Below are 16,021 nucleotides of genomic sequence, written 5' to 3' on the forward strand. Positions count from 1 at the left end.
AAAATTTGGAGCAGCACGTGCATTTGCACGTTTTAAATTTGTTTCCCACTCTCCACAACCTCCCTCGAATGCCCCCTTCATTTTATGCCTTCGCCTTTTGTTTATATTTAGATGGAAGTATTTTTTTATGTCAGTTAAGAGGGGATTGCGGCGGCGGCTCCGGGGGCGGACTTTTTTGCCATAAATCTCCTCGGAATTTATTTGTTAAAGCCAAAGTCGAAGTTCGGTTTGATATGCACTGCATGTGCTCGTAGCGCCACGTTGGAGTTCCTAAAAACCCAGCGAAGCAGAGGAGTGATTGAACGCCAGCATTGTTAGATTTATGTTTCGAGACGCTTCAGGACAATAGACAAGCCAAAAGGCCCCAAGCTCTGTCTGTCTGTTGGGGTTTGTCCAGTAACAACAATGCCAGAGTTAAACCATTTTGGGGATCCATTAATTTTCTATGTGAATTTCCTTTCAAAACTGCATTCTAACGTAAGGGGATCCCCCAAAAACAACCCACCAACTGCTAACAGCGCTCTTTGCTAGCTAGAAAATTATGTTCGTGACGATATCACTTCCTTAGGCAACTGTTGTATGTATACACTGGGAAAATTTGGCTTTTACATTACATGAGAAAATTGTCAAAAAAGAAAACATGTTTAAGGTGTTTAACAAGCCCAGCGGAGTTTTAGTAACTTAAATATCAATTTTAATACTAAGATAGTTCATTTCTATATTTTAAAAGTTTTTGTAAAATCCTTTTTACATATTTCCCAAGTTTTTCCCAGTGTTTTTACATATATTGGTTCACTTGTATGCGTGTCTTTCAACAACTTCTTGCCACTTCTTTTGCCGCATATTAAATTATTTTCCTGTGGCCAACTTGTGGGCACCATTGTACGTGACTAAACGTCAATTTCCAGTTCTATAGAGCCCCGAGGCAATATGCAAAATGCATTTTCAAAAACCGATTTTAATAATTCCTTACAGCGCCCCTCAGGCCTCTTATGTGCCGGCATAGATAAGACCTGAATAAACGACTTTGCCACTTTTTATGCAGTGTGCGAAAAGTGCAACGTTCTGATAAGAACATCACTCTGTCCCTCCACTCGAAAGTTTTTCCCTCCCACCCGCCATCTCAAACGAAAGGCCGTCGGCATTTTAAGTGTGTCAAAAAGTTGCGGTTCAAGTTTGGTACGTGATATTTCTCAAATCGAACGATTAGTTATCGGTGATTATGGAGGGTGATGGAGAGAGAGATGGGAATCGGTTGCAGAAGTGGAAATAATGTTAGGGAAAAGGTTATAAAAGTGCTTAAGGGCTTTAGACATTGGATAATATTACTTGCCTTCTTTCCAGTCATTAAAAATGTTAAACTTTATAGCCTAATAACTTCATTAAACTTTCATCAAGAGCTTATTAACGCAACACTTTTTCTCATTCCTTGCTTTATTCCCCGCTCAAAACCAAGTCATCTTGGGTCAAAAGTCTGCTGAGCACAACCCATTCACTCTACAAATATACTCCCATATTCTGCCTGGCAAGACACCCCTTGTACTATTCATGGATTTCTATAGATGCCCCGCTTAACTTCCTGTTCCACATCTTCGGCTTGTCAGGCCAGGCTCTTTGGGCCCAGAGACTTGAGTGACAAACAACAAACAGCAATTTGCAACAATTTATGGAAATTATGCAGTCAGTCGGTACTCAGTTGAGTCGAGTGCTTCTCGGTCTGGCCTAGTCCGGGCCACCTTCAGCTTTTCAGCTGAGATTCTGATTGTTGAAATTGTTTGCTGTGACAGTGCGATTACGCAACCGCTGCAAACTTTCAATAAATCAGTAAGAATGTATCCATAAGTCAAAGTCGAAGGGAAAATAACTGGCACACGTGTCGAATCCCTTGTTACATTTATCGAATCGAATTCAGCCCTTTCTGCCCATTACATTTTACGACAAATTGATTAAGCATGAACTTCGCACCCTCGCAGCTCTTCTTCTTCTGAGGGGTGCTGTAAAAATATGACCACTTTTAGAGCATTTAGCAGGCACTTGAAAATATTCGTAAAAAAAAACAGAAAGCTCGCTCAGTGGGTGGCTGCAACTGCCACCCACTCACGTGTCACGCACACGTGCGTATTATTTACACGCAATACTTTTTTTTTTTCTCCAGCTTTCCATCCTTGTAATTGAAGTTATTGATTTTCCTGCCAAGAACCAGCAAAAAGAGCAGGCTATCCGCTCAATCTTGAGGAAGAATCAAGCAATCTACCCTATTTTTTGGGTTCTTCTCGATTAGCCGCATCGGCAGTCATACATCAAAAACAAATGTCGGTTCGTCTGGCTTTGTTGGTCTTCCACGGAAGTTGCAAATATGTTCATTTAATTGCATTAAGTTCCTACGCCAGCCCGAGCCACCCCCATTTGTTTTTGGGTTAAGATCAAAGTGCTGGGCAAATATTTCGCTTTGGTCATCCCAAAATGGATTATTTTTTCCCTTTTCGCCCTGTATTTAACTTGGGGGCGTTGCGACCAGACATTCGCTCGGACTCATGTCCATTTGTCCTTGTTTTCCAGCATCCAGCATCCAGCATCCCCCGCTAAATTGCAAACTAATTACACAGAGTAAACAGAGACCATTCGGATATCTGAGCTTATAATTAGTGTGAAAATGGTGTGTTTATGTAATTAAATGGGAAAAGTAGAGAAAAGTGGATGGAAATCGAGTTAGATTTCTGTAAGTTCCCCCCCCAGAACAGAGTTTTTAAATATAGAAACTTTTTTCGTGGGGACCACAACTTTTTCCATTTGATCTTTTAATAAACTGACAGAGCACTGAGAGACCTCATAAAATTTTTAAAAAGCCATAAAGTATACAACATAAAAGCTATAAATATAAACAAATGAAGCTATTAAAAAGCCATTCATAACTTATTCCCAAGTTATTTAATTTGTTTTTTTTATAAATATCTTTAAAGTAGAAATACATATTTTTGTAAGAGATCTGTACCAATGCAATAACTTTAAGTGTCAACAAAGAAATGTGAGAAATCCAGAAATAAATCCAAGCTTATTCAGTGCCAAAGCTGCATCCAAATGCCAAATTTAAATTAGTTATCGATAATCACCATTAACCCATTGAAACCATGGGCAATGCATCTTCCTCATCGGCGAATGGTGGCAAAAGTTCACGGAAATGTCGCAGTCTACCCAACTCACCGGATGTCAGAAGGTAACAAAAAGAACTTTTTGGATATATACTCGCATATACATATATATATTTCATTCCGGGAAAACGTCAGTTTACATTTCTGGCCACTAATGAGTGTCATCATGCGTGCGGAAAAACATTTGAATTGAGCCAAGTGTCAGGGCAATAAATCAAGTCAATCATCCCCGACTTCTTTCTGGTCTATCTATATCCCAAAATGAAAACAAAGTTCCACCAAATTTACGATAATTTCCCAAGCTAAGCGAGATATTTTTAGAATGGGAACATATTTTCCGGGCAGCTAATGGAAATGACTTTTTGTGGTTCCCAAGATGTTTGCGGGCAAGTGCAAATACTTTTTCCCAGCTCACTCCAGATTCATAATTAATGTCTGTCTTAGGCTTTAGCTTTGTGAGTCTTACGTTACGTTTTTTATTTTTGGTTTATATACACATGTCTGGAGGTGCCGAAAGCGACACAGAAGATGACACGCAATGATCGTAGGACTGAAAGTACTTGGATCTCAATGAAGAAGTTCTGGCTGCCAGCCAGACGGCATCTAAATTCAGCTGGAGAGCCATCGGTTTATTGCCCTCTCTGCCCGAAACTCATTGCATAATCCAGCGATCGCCTGAGTTCAGCTGCCACGCATATCTCTCTCTCTATATATATTTTATATTATTCAAATATTTCAAAGTGCATTTTTGATATGCGAGCACTGCAGGGAGTGCCACGGCAACCCCCTGGAAATAATCTTCAAAAGGAAAACGCATGCCCAAAATCAACCACCGTATCTAAAAACCTTTCAGTTATGATGGAAATGGTGTGACATTCTCATTTTCCCCTCCTCCTTCTTTCAAAGTCAATAAATAAAACATTTGCCAAAGTTGCATAATTGAAAAAGAGAGCAAAGTCTTGGGAATCTCAGAGTGCGTAACGCCTGGGTCCGTCCTGCTACTTATCAGAAGTCCTGGCTGCAACCCTTGGAAAATCATATTTGTTTGAGCAACCCCCGCACGGGATATATCTCACATATGTGTGTTAGACTCGTCAAACAAAAATATAAAACACAAAATGTTGTCAGCTGCATTTTGCTCTGGGTGTGAAGAAAATGTCTATTTTGTGTTTGGTTACGCTATAAATATGGTCATTAGAGAGGCAGAATGTGTCCTAGGACATACATCTGAAAGATGAAAGTAAACTTTATGAAGTGAAGTTTATTATTGGCGATGGCTAAAAAGATTTTATGATGTCAACTCTATTAATATTCATGTGCTAGTAAATTAATGACATAATCAAAAGATAAGTTTGCTTTCAAGATATACCCTCTGAAATCTCCTTCTATAGTCATTCCGACAACATTTTCCTTTAAGAAACTGATTCCCTTAACTTACTGCCATCGGAAAAACCATACTTATGTAGGCTACGGACTGAGTTGGACGCCGTGGCACAAAGAAGTGGAAGTTGCCACTTGAGTTGGCCAAGTGTGGAAGCTGCCGAAGAGGGTCTCTCCACAGAGCTGCTGCTTACACCCCCGTCCTGCGGGACTCCCATACTTCCTTTTTTTGCCCACTTTATGCTTTTATTTCCACTGTTTGCTCGGCCACTCTCCATTTGCGGCTTGTTTACAGGGCTTAAGCCAACCTGCTGCATATTTAAAGATGTCAACCAGGCAACAAAAGGTGGCAAGTCCAACGATGACGACGACAGCCATTAGCAGGCTAAAGAAACATCTTTGAGTTAGCCGATCTGGAATGGGGTAGATGGATCTTGGCAGACGCTATTAATTGTTTCTTGTGGCAGCACAGCTGCTGCAGCTGAGAAAATGCGTCTCTGTAGTCATACAAACACAAAACACGGACAAGTTTCACTCCGTCTAATAACTGAAAATCGTGACTTTATGTCTGCACTTGAAAATGAAAGAGCACGGAGTGTGGTTGTAGTTCTGGTGGGCCAGAAACCCAGGAGTATCCCAAAGGGGCTGGGGCACTATGTAGATGATGGTACACGACTCTTAAGAATGAACACGTTCTCTTGGGGTATCGCATTACCAGCATTTCTAAAGGGCGGAGACATTGTGACATGGCTTTTAGTTAAGAACAAAGCCGGTGTTGATTATGAGCCAAATGAAAAAGAGTGAGAGATATCCCCAAAGACTTTCATCAGCAGAAGATATACGTTTTCAAGCGAAAAACTACGCGGAGTTGTTGCAAGACTTTCTGACAACATGATAACTTTATAAGGAGTTACACTGGATACGAGTTTGTAAACAAAGCAATACCCTTACAAGATTTCTTTTCTGGAAAATGCACTCCACCTCTCGCGATTTGTTTGTGATTTCATTAGAAGCTGAGCCAAATAAACACAACGAATCGATTTCCATTTCGAGGTTCCCGCAAGGCGTAAACATTCCCCATCGACTCTGCCCGTGAATAGGTCTTTAATGCGATTCTGTTAGCTGGCCACTCCTTGGCCCTATCAATGGCATATAATTATGCTTATTACCAGCCATTCAACACCTACTCAAAAGTGCCCATAAAAGAGGCAAACTGTAAGATACAAAACGTACAAAATAAAGCACTCCAAAGACGAAGTAACTTATTCTCGAGTGGCCCAAGTTGTGGTCTTCTGGCTTCTTGGCCAGACCAACTCGCATAAATTGCAAACAGGCCTTGGCTGTTGATTTTGGCTGACAGGAAGGCATGGCGATGTATCGGATGGATGCGGTTTTGTTTTGGATAGCGGTTCTTTGGTTCTCTGGTTCTCTGGCGGTTTGTTGCAGTAGCCAACCGAATTGCTATAACAAATTTATGAAAACTCTCTGCACTTAACGGCAAAACCGCCGCAACAACTGGCTACTCGGATGGTTCAAGAGGTTTTTGGGTTACGATTGATGTGAAAATTGGCTGAAACGATCTAACGTGACGAGTCTTTAGAGGTGCAGTCACTTGAAGGAGAAAATCATGTAGCTCCCCCTCCATCCTCCCCCTTATTGTTAAATAACTCAAATGCCAAAGGGCCAAGCCGGATTTCGAGTTCTAACCATAACGGGCAGCCGCCATGCATTGCCATCATGTGTGCGTTGCAATAATAAAAGCGAAAGATGCTGCATAAAAGGCAACTGGCAGATTCCCAAAATGGTCACAGCAGGCAAAGCCAGCGGAGACTTCTTGCCTCACTCTCGTCTTAATTGCACTGTAAATAAAATTTATATAAATAATATTGAAAATTCTAACAGCAGATAAGGAGTACATGTCTTGAGGAAAGTCTTAGGTAAAGCTACTCTACAATTCTAGTAACATTTCTAAACTCCCTTTTTCCGCCAGTGTAATGCCTGGCTCCCCAATGGCAGTCAGGCTTCCAGAAGCTGTTGCCATGACAAATGCAACTCAAGTGATACATTGTACACAAAGCAGCAGCGAAATGCAATGCAAACTAATGGGCAGCCAGGACGAGAAGTTTTTAGTCGGGGTGTTGCAAGAGGGGCAGGACTCCATACATATATAAATACAGATGCCATCAACATTTCCCCCGCCATACGGAAATGTTTAGTGACTGGTCCAAAACTGCGTGGGCCTGGCATAGAGGAGAGGAGGAGATGTTAAAACACAGGTGAATGCCACCAAGAGGCAGTGAATCAGAGGAATATCAGCCATCCACAGTGGCATAGCTACTATTATGAGCAGCACACACTCATTCTGTCTGCCAGCAAAGGTCAAAGACATTTGGCAGCTGTTCCTCGTTCTGTTCGGTTTGGTTCTGCATCTGTGCAAATCTCCGCATCTCCAGGAACAAATCAAAAATGCGTACTAAAGACGTAAATTCAATTTGCACAAAAGGCGGGAAAGAGGGGAAAAATACGGCAAATAAAGAGATGTCGAGGCGCCCGGCGCATCACTTTTGACATGCGACACCTGAAAGAGGAGATTGCAGCCAAAAGATACGAAATGCATTTCCCACTCATAACAAGGTGAACAGTAGTTCTTGGTGGCTGTTGGTGAAGAGAAGGAGTCTTATTAAGGTATTCGAGTGGGTTGGGGAATGTCAGACATATACAAATCCATCATTAGTGAACTTGCAAAGGGATAGGATATATAGAAAAGATTTGTAATGATCGTTTAAATGGTTTCAAGATGGTCATTGTTATTTATTTTTTATGTGAGTGTGGCATAAATATGGGTTCTTGATACTTTTTCATAAATATATAAAGTTATTTATGTGAAAAACAGACTTGCAATATTTACCAATACACCATTTCAGTATGTCTGAGCTTCTACAAGATACAAAGGTATTCCTTTTAAAATGCATATTTCACAATCCTCCTCTTCCACTCCAACATTTCAAAGCTTAATGCCTGGAAAGAAGCCCCTCATATGGGAAAAAATCGACATTTGCTCAAAAAATCCACGCCGACAAAGGCGTACCAAACTCCGTAGACGTCTTGAGGAACAATATAAAATGCAAATAAAATAATATGAAAGTAATTTTGTAAGATTTTGCCAAGTTTCGTTTGCCGTTTGTCTGCGCAATGGCAAGTGAAAATGTCTTGACGATGGAAAGATCCTTTTTGGTGTCTGGCGTGCGTATTTAATTTGCTGTTGGAAGCAGCTACGGCCACGGCAACTTCATTTGTCTGTCAGCTTTGTTTTTATTGTCTGCTTTTTATTCATTTAATACAATTGTTACCCGCTCTCTGGCTGACTTATTAATGGCCAACAACAATTGTGTGGCAGCAACAGCAGCAGCAGCAGCCGTAAGATACATTTGTATCTTTGTCTGGCAGTTGGCTTGGTATCCCGTCCAGAAGTTTATGTGCGCGACTTATTAAAAGTTAGTGCGTTTGTCTTTTTTTATTATTTCTCTCTTAATTTGCCTTCTTAATCAGACTTATGACTAATTGCGCAAACTTGAAGGAAAAGCTCTGGAAAATTGTTTTGTTGGCTTGGGTAATTATGATGGGATCCCCAGCTGGGAAAAGGTTTAAGCTTTTAGTTGACATTTTCTTAGGTTTTGATTTATTTAAGAAGATGAAAAGTAATATTAATGACTGGAATTTTTCTTACTTATACTTATAAAATGAATGAATGAAATATATTTATTTGTTGATTTTTTAAAGTTTTTACTTCTGTGAATGTCAACTTTAATTACCACCAATCTCGTACTTTGCTCATGTCAGACTTAAAAATACATTTCTAGGCAATTGAATAACAATTATAGACTTGCAACCAATCAAGAATATTTCAAGGAGCTACTCAACTATGCTTTCTCACACAGGTCTGCAGGCAAAAGTATCTTTGTCGTATGACAATCAACGAGATATGCAAATTTACGGGCACGAATCATAAAAATTTACTGCATTGCCGAGCTTTAAAGTCGTTGTTGTTTCTCTTCTTTAATTTTTTTTATTGCAGCAAGGGGCTTGGCGGTGTTATGTTCATTAATTTATAAGCGTAAAATTATTTTTAAAAGTATCTTGCAGATACTGTACCGCAGTCGAGGAAAATCTGTGATTGCGACTGCCTATAAATATTTACAGGGACAGGGGGCGTGGGCGTCTGGCATTAAAACCATAAAATATTATTTCTTTTCTGTTTGTAAAACATATATTTGCAATTCTCTGTGAATTCATATCATATTTGTGCTATTATATGCAGTTTAATAACTTCATGTATCTTTTTTTTCTCGTTTACAGACAAATTGCGCCCGCCTATGCAAAGGTCAATGGCGGAACTGCCATTCCACTGCCCGCCACCGTGATGGTTCAACGGCGCTGTCCGCCGGATAAAGTGCGTCCACTGCCACCCACACCCAACCATACACCATGTGAGTACACCCATCTATGGCCTGGGAAATTTATTAAAAAATATTTTAAGCCCCTTCCCAACCAACCCTGTTGCGTTTTTTTGAGGGGAAGGTGAGGGATCTCCCCGTTGTTTACCGGGAATAAACAAATTTCGGTCTTATGGCACAGTAAACAACCCCTAAAGCTGAAAAGCAGGCACTGCACTTAGCCCTTTTTCAAATGCGTTCTCTGGGTGGGATTGTGACCGAGATCCTTCCATCGCAATCAAAGCTCTCTGGGGACCCCTTTTGGGGTTAGAATGGCCTCCCACCCCCGTCCAAAAAGTCTCTCAGAGAAAGGTGTCGTTGATTTGTGGAATATGTAACTGAATTCCTCATTTAATTAGGAGACTGGAGAGTACTTCAAAAACAAAGGAATGCCAAGCCCCAAATATACAAAAATTCTTTACCTCAAACTGAATAGCAAAGGGCACTGGCAACTTCTGGGTTTCCTCAGAACACAAATTACATAAATTCCTAAAAAGAGCTTTGCTTTCTCACTTCAGAGTAACAGAAAAACATTAAGTAAAAGTTGAGATTTGATTTAAGGATATACATTTCCCAGTTTGTCATGCATTTTTGACCCAATTTGTAAAAGAAGCCGAAACAAAACGCTTTGTTGTGCTTGATTCACGTTGTTGGGCATATTTATAGAACATTTTCACTCTCCATGATGATTTATTTACCAAATATTCGGTGGGTCTCTGGGCAGACATAAATCTCGGAGCAGAAAGACTCCTCCCAATCTGTTATCAGCCTCACGCAAGGCAATTAATTAAGTTTAACGTCCCGGCATTGCCCTTTTGCACTGATTTATAGGTTGACTCTTCCCTGTTAAGTGGGCGCCGAAATTCATAAAATCGAGTGGGTTAGCAGTTCCGTAAAGCAATCTGTAAACCTTGATGTCGTTCTCTTTTTTCAGCGATACCGGGCCTGGGAAAGAGCGGAAGTGATTTCAATTCGAGCCGTCCAAACAGTCCGCCCACCAGCAATCACACTATCCAGAGCCTCAAGAGCGGTAATAACAACAGGTAATGCAATTTTAAAATTCTTTACATTCATGTTTTTTCACTAATACTGTAATCCTCCCAGCCTGCGACCGCCGAGCGTGAAGAGTGGCCACCAGAGCGGCATTCCGTCGCCGAGTAGTCCCCAGACAGCTCCCCAGAAGCACTCCATGCTGGACAAGCTGAAGCTGTTCAACAAGGAGAAGCAACAAAATGCAGTAAACGCGGCCTCGGTGGCCAGCAAAACGCAGATACAGTCGAAGAGGACCTCATCCTCCTCGGGGTTTAGTTCTGCACGCTCAGAGAGATCCGATTCCAGCCTGAGTCTGAATGACGGTCATGGTTCCCAACTGAAGCCACCCAGTATTAGCGTGAGTTCCCAGAAGCCGCAGCCCAAGACCAAACAGTCCAAGCTTCTGGCTGCCCAGCAAAAGAAAGACCAGACGAACAAGGCAACCAAGCTGGACAAGAAGGAGAAGAGTCCGGCGAGGTCCTTGAACAAGGACGAATCTGGGAATGAGTCACGAAGCTCAACGATGGGACGAACTGGCAAGGCTTCTTTGATTCGAGGAGTGGGTGGTGTTGAGAAGAATACACCCAAGACGGCCTCAAAGTCCTCGCTGCACTCCAAGTCCGATTCGAAGAGCTCCTTGAAAGCGCCCCAATTGCTCCAGAGTCCCAGTGGCGGTGGTTTACCCAAGCCAATTGCCGCCATCAAAGGCACCAGTAAGTTACCCTCATTCGGTGGTGCTGGTGCTGGCCATCCTCCATCTGTGGAGACCCAGCAAAATCAGCATCAACCATTGCTCAAACGCGAAACCAGCGACATATCCTCGAACATATCCCAACCACCGGTGGTTGAGCCACCACCCAACAGCACACATATCCTTCAGACGCCACCACCTCCTTACTATGCGAATAGTCAGCCAACGAGTCACATATCATCGCATGGTTATATGAGCGAGCCCAGTACCCCGCAGCACAGCTCGGGTATATATGGTAGCAGTCGCCTTCCGCCACCGAAGTCCGCTCTGAGTGCTCCTCGCAAGTTGGAGTACAATGCCGGACCCCATATACTAGCTTCACCAACGCACCACCAACGGCAGGGTTTGCCTAGGCCTCTGGTAAACTCGGCCCCCAATACGCCCACCGCGTCGCCCAACAAGTTCCATACTATTCCCTCCAAGATTGTGGGCACTATCTACGAGTCCAAGGAGGAACAGCTGCCTCCACCACCAACATCCACTGGAACTTCAATACTGCCCATGAGACCACTTCTCAGGGGCTATAACTCGCACGTGACCTTGCCCACAAGAGGATCACGTGGTGGCCATCATCCACATCAGTCGTACTTGGACTTTTGCGAATCGGACATTGGCCAGGGATATTGCAGTGATGGCGATGCCTTGCGAGTGGGTAGCTCCCCGGGAGGATCTCGATTCCATGACATCGACAACGGTTACCTCTCGGAGGGCAGTAGTGGTCTAAATGGGCCAAGTTCATCCCCAGGCGGCATATCACATGGAAAACACTTTCTCAGCATGATGCGGGCACGCACCCAACTGCCTACAACTATCGAAGAACGGTGAGCTTGGCTTTTGTACTTTTTACTATAAACTTAGTTACATTTTTAGATTTGAAAACATATTGGAATATATATTGCTAAGAAAGATTTATTTACTAGTAACTATAGATTGCTCCTATGTAGAATCAATATTACTTCGTTTTCCTCCACCCACATGCAACCTCATTATAAATGAGCCTTGATTGGCTCTGTGGTTCTTTTCGGTCGTCACTTACTTTCTCGCCAGTTGCCATGACTCATCTCTGAAGTGTGCTTCTTATGGCTGTGTTGCCTCCGCTGACACCAATGAGTCAACCAGAAATTGCCGTTGTTCGAGTATCGCCAGTGCTGGTTGTTTCCAAGAAGAGATGGACCCCGCTGTTGCATATTCTTTAGCGGCTTGGTGGTGGGCAATAAAGCGGAATTTAAATGGACTTCGACTTTGCCTTCAGGCCTCAGTGAACTTTCAATGGTTTCGGGTGTCATTTCACTCAGCTGGCTCCATTTCGTAGCGCAGTTTTTTTGTTGTCACATTTTTCACTGGGCGCAACGCACAATTTAGCCACACTTTTGATGTTTGGGGGCTCAGATCATCGAGGACCTCTCATCACCATGTGAAGCAGTTAATTGCGATGGCAGCCACTTGACTACCTTAACAACTTCCTGCAGGATACACAAGAGTATCCACTTGACAACGGCCAGAACCGACCCGATCCACAGCTGAAATTTGCCAATTTGCATAAAATCCACTCGATGTCGACTGCCTGGATTTGGGTCCGCACTCGTGCTGCGGCATGTCAAATGTCATTTACAAATTGTCAATGGCAGGCAACTTGACAATCGACAATGCTAACCTGTTAACAGGAAATGCTCCTCGCACAGGTATTGACAGGCACACCAGGCAGGAAATCCCCATAGATACCCATCTATCCACCAACCCACTTGAGCCTATCGATTTCAGAAAAGGTTGAAACTTGTTTGGGAAATATGGATTTATTGGAACGTTTTTTTCATCTTATAAGATATTATCAATACGGTTGACTGGCACAGGATTGCTGGTTCTTTTTTGATTGCAACTTTATTTTAGACTTTAATTTTTGTTGTCACTTGCACTGCCTTTTTGTACTTTAGAAAGATATGTAGTTGCGTAATTGGTGTCGGCGTCAACAATAGCACTTACAATTGACTTAATAAAGGGAACCATTTGAGCTTCCACAAGTCTTCCTCCCTGAACAGGCACCCCATTAAATGTTTGGGCCTTTTGTGCCCAAAACCTTCTTACAACATCATTGGCATACGCACGTTCTTCAAGTGACACTGGTAAGCGATTGCTGTATTTCTCATAGAAGTCAATCAATACTGGTAAATACCGATTTTTGGTCTTAGTATCCACGGAAGGGTTTTGATAGAAATCAAGAATATCACGGGCTCTTTCCGTGAACTCGGGATCCCTCTGTGCATGTCCTGCACTAACAAGGCAGCTAAGGACAACCAGAAGGCAGCTGAAAATATTCACGGTTATTCTACTAGGGTTTTTTTTACTTATTTTGGGAAATATCTTACCTTAGTAATGTTGCAGATTTCATATTTTCTTCTGATGTTGCACTGAGAACGATTCGATTGATTCTTAAGGGGGTTTAATCGAGACCTCTGTATTTATAGCAATATTTTCAGCATGCTGGAGCCAATGCCTTATCATCCAGGCGTCTTCGCAGTAACTCGCAGTTTTATCAAAACTTCTTTGAATGTTTCTTATATTTTTATTTTCTCAAGCTTATTGCCTTCCTACTATATATAGAATATCAGAAAAAGGATCTACTAGTGTAACTATGTTTGCTAAATGTTTGGAAAAGTAATAAAGTCGCAAATGCATTGCAGAACTTAACTCTTTTTTTATGCGTAACCTGCGACGATTTGATTAGAACTCAGGAACAGAACTCTCAACACCTCTGTATTTATAGGTGGAAAATAGGCGCGACTTATGAAAGTCTTATCTAAGGTAAACGGTGAGATAAACCTGCAAAGATGATTAGCCGTTTTTCTGTTTTATTAGCTCCAATCTCAACTTAATTCCGAAGAACTCTGTGCTTGCTATTTATTGCTTGGCAAATAAAAAACAGTTTTCCCTGGCACGTTTTAACCTGTTCTTCGGCTTTTCTTTAAAACATTTATATAATACATAACTCGTATATGATTTTAAAGAAAAGTCAAGGAAAAACTTTACGCTTTTTTAAGATACATGAAGGGTTTTTGCTAAGATTTTTTATTTTGCAATCATTTTTACTTAAACAGCTTCCTGCTTAATTTAAATATCTCTATTTAAATTGGGCAAGTAGTCATGGTTTCTTAACCAGCAATGGCCTTGCCGATGGCTACCACAATTTCAGCAGCAATGGGAGCCAAAAAGGGCAACCAGAATCCTCCTTGGGCCGAAACACCATCGACCTTCGTGGATGATCGAGCCCTATAGTTCCTTACAAAATTATCGGCCTTTTGTCGGTCCTGAGCAGTCAGTTGAAGCCGATTGGAGTATTTCTCATAAAAATCAACAAATGCTGGTAGATTTTGGGCCTGAGTGCGTTGATCGACTGAGGGATTGCCAAATACTGCCATAATCTGACGGCCCTTAGCCGCGAACTGTGCATCACTCTGGGAATATCCTGTTCCCAGGAGGCATCCAAGAACGACCAGAAGGAAGCTAGATATATTTCAAAATTCATCTACTTATCTTTGACTAACTTTTTGGTCATGGGCTAACGTACCTTAATTGCAATGCGGAACTCATCTTCAACTCTGATGTTTCTCAACGAACTGTTCGATTGAATCTTATGAATTGCACATCGAACTCCTCGGTATTTATAGCAAATTTGTAGCATGCTGAACCCTGGGTTATCAATTTCTGATTCTGGGAACAATTATTTATTCATTGTAAATTATTGCGTTATCTGAACATTTTATTTCTTGAAACTCGCTTTGTGTGAGAAATGAAAACATAATTATTAAAAAACTCAAGATAAGAATGCACTGTTTTAGGAATTACCTTCTATATTCCGATGTTCTATGTGTCCAGTCATTATTATCATTAATAATAATTATCAGTTCGTTCTAGAGATATTTCATATTTGAAATCTTGCCATGGAAATGCAAATTAATGCAAAGGCCTTTCTAATGGCTATCTTCAGCAGCAAAGGGAGCCCAAAGGGGTAACCAGAATCCTCCTTGGGCCGAAACACCATGGACTTTCTGGGATGACTGAGACCTATACTTTCTCGAAAAAACATTCTTCTTTTCTTCGTATCTGCTTTGGAAGGTCAAGCAGAAAGCTACCAAATGGGTCCAATTTTCGGGCCCTAGTGGATGTATCGACTGGAGGATCGTCGAAAACTGCAACGATTTCACGACCCTTCTACGAATTCATTCATCACTTTGGGTGTGTCCTGTTTCCAGGATTAACCAGCCCAGGAGTCGCAGCTTACCTTAATTGCATTGCGAAATGCATCTTAAATATTGATGTTTCTCTCCGAACTGTTCGATTAAATCTTATAATTGGTGCACTTCCGTATTTATAGCTGTTTTAAGTCTGAAAATTCGCTGAGTTATCATTTTGGTGCTTACAGGAATTTGTCTGTGTTATCAATGTTGCCGTAAATAAAAACAAATTGGGTTTGTAAAGCAATCAAAGATAAGAAAGGAAAATTCAATGAACTGAAAATATAATATAAACTGTAATATAATTTCTAAATCCATTGTGTCATATTTTTTATTATTAGAAAAACATAAATATGAATTTTCCAAGTTCTTTTCACAAGTTCCAAGTTCCAAGTTCCTTTACATTCTTAAACTTACAAACCAAACATTAATACCCTCAATATCAACAAAAGCAGGAGCTTACTGTCTTCTTATTAATATAAAGTTTTCAGAGATTCACAGCAAGTCAAGTTCAAGATATTTATTTATTTGAGCTACTGGTTTTGAAGATCTGAGTGTTAACATAATCTATAAAACCACCCACTTGAAGTATCTCCATTTAAATTTGTAAAGTAATTCTGAAATGGTTGTTAAGAAGCAATTGCATGGCGGATCTTTATCACAACCTGAGCAACAAGTGGTACGAAAGAGGACTCCCAGAGGCCTCCCTGGGCGGAAACACCATAAAATTTCTGATATGATTGAGACCTATACTTTCTCACAAAATCATCGGCATTTTCTTTTTCCTGATTTGTCAGTGCAAGCCGATCAGAGTATTTCTCATAAAAATTAACAAACTCGGGCAGACTTTGGACCCAAGTAGAAGTATCGAGTGATGGGTTGTCATATACGGCAACTATCTTACGACCCCTAGTCGTGAATTCATCATCACTTTGGGAATGTCCTGTTCCCAGCAGACATCCAAGGACGGCCAGAAGGCAGCTAAAA

The 16,021-nt window shown here is 41.3% G+C and overlaps 2 protein-coding genes across 7 annotated transcripts in view; one reads left to right on the plus strand and one right to left on the minus strand.

Moving 5' to 3' along the window:
• LOC108114815 (protein sickie) overlaps positions 1 to 16,021 on the plus strand; it is a 179,024-nt gene that overhangs the window by 112,713 nt on the left and 50,290 nt on the right. For 4 of the 6 annotated variants that reach the window (XM_017225936.2, XM_017225933.2, XM_017225935.2 and 1 more), the window contains 3 exons: positions 8,886 to 9,016; positions 9,957 to 10,065; positions 10,127 to 11,626. In XM_017225936.2, coding sequence (XP_017081425.2) covers positions 8,886 to 9,016; positions 9,957 to 10,065; positions 10,127 to 11,626 — 1,740 coding nt within the window. Of the gene's footprint in view, positions 1 to 2,960; positions 3,215 to 8,885; positions 9,017 to 9,956; positions 10,066 to 10,126; positions 11,627 to 16,021 lie in introns of all 6 variants that reach the window. The other 2 variants (XM_017225937.2, XM_017225938.2) reach the window with 2 other exon arrangements.
• On the minus strand, positions 13,853 to 14,390 carry LOC108114821 (protein Turandot E-like). Its single transcript, XM_017225944.2, has 2 exons — positions 14,368 to 14,390; positions 13,853 to 14,303 (listed from the first exon to the last, which is right to left on the minus strand). Exons 1-2 carry the CDS (start codon positions 14,388 to 14,390, stop codon positions 13,952 to 13,954), a joined length of 375 nt encoding a protein of 124 aa, XP_017081433.2. The 3' UTR covers positions 13,853 to 13,951.

This window comes from Drosophila eugracilis, unplaced genomic scaffold (genome assembly GCF_018153835.1).
Source record: "Drosophila eugracilis isolate 14026-0451.02 unplaced genomic scaffold, ASM1815383v1 contig_513, whole genome shotgun sequence".
In the NCBI taxonomy this organism is placed as follows: domain Eukaryota; kingdom Metazoa; phylum Arthropoda; class Insecta; order Diptera; family Drosophilidae; genus Drosophila; species Drosophila eugracilis.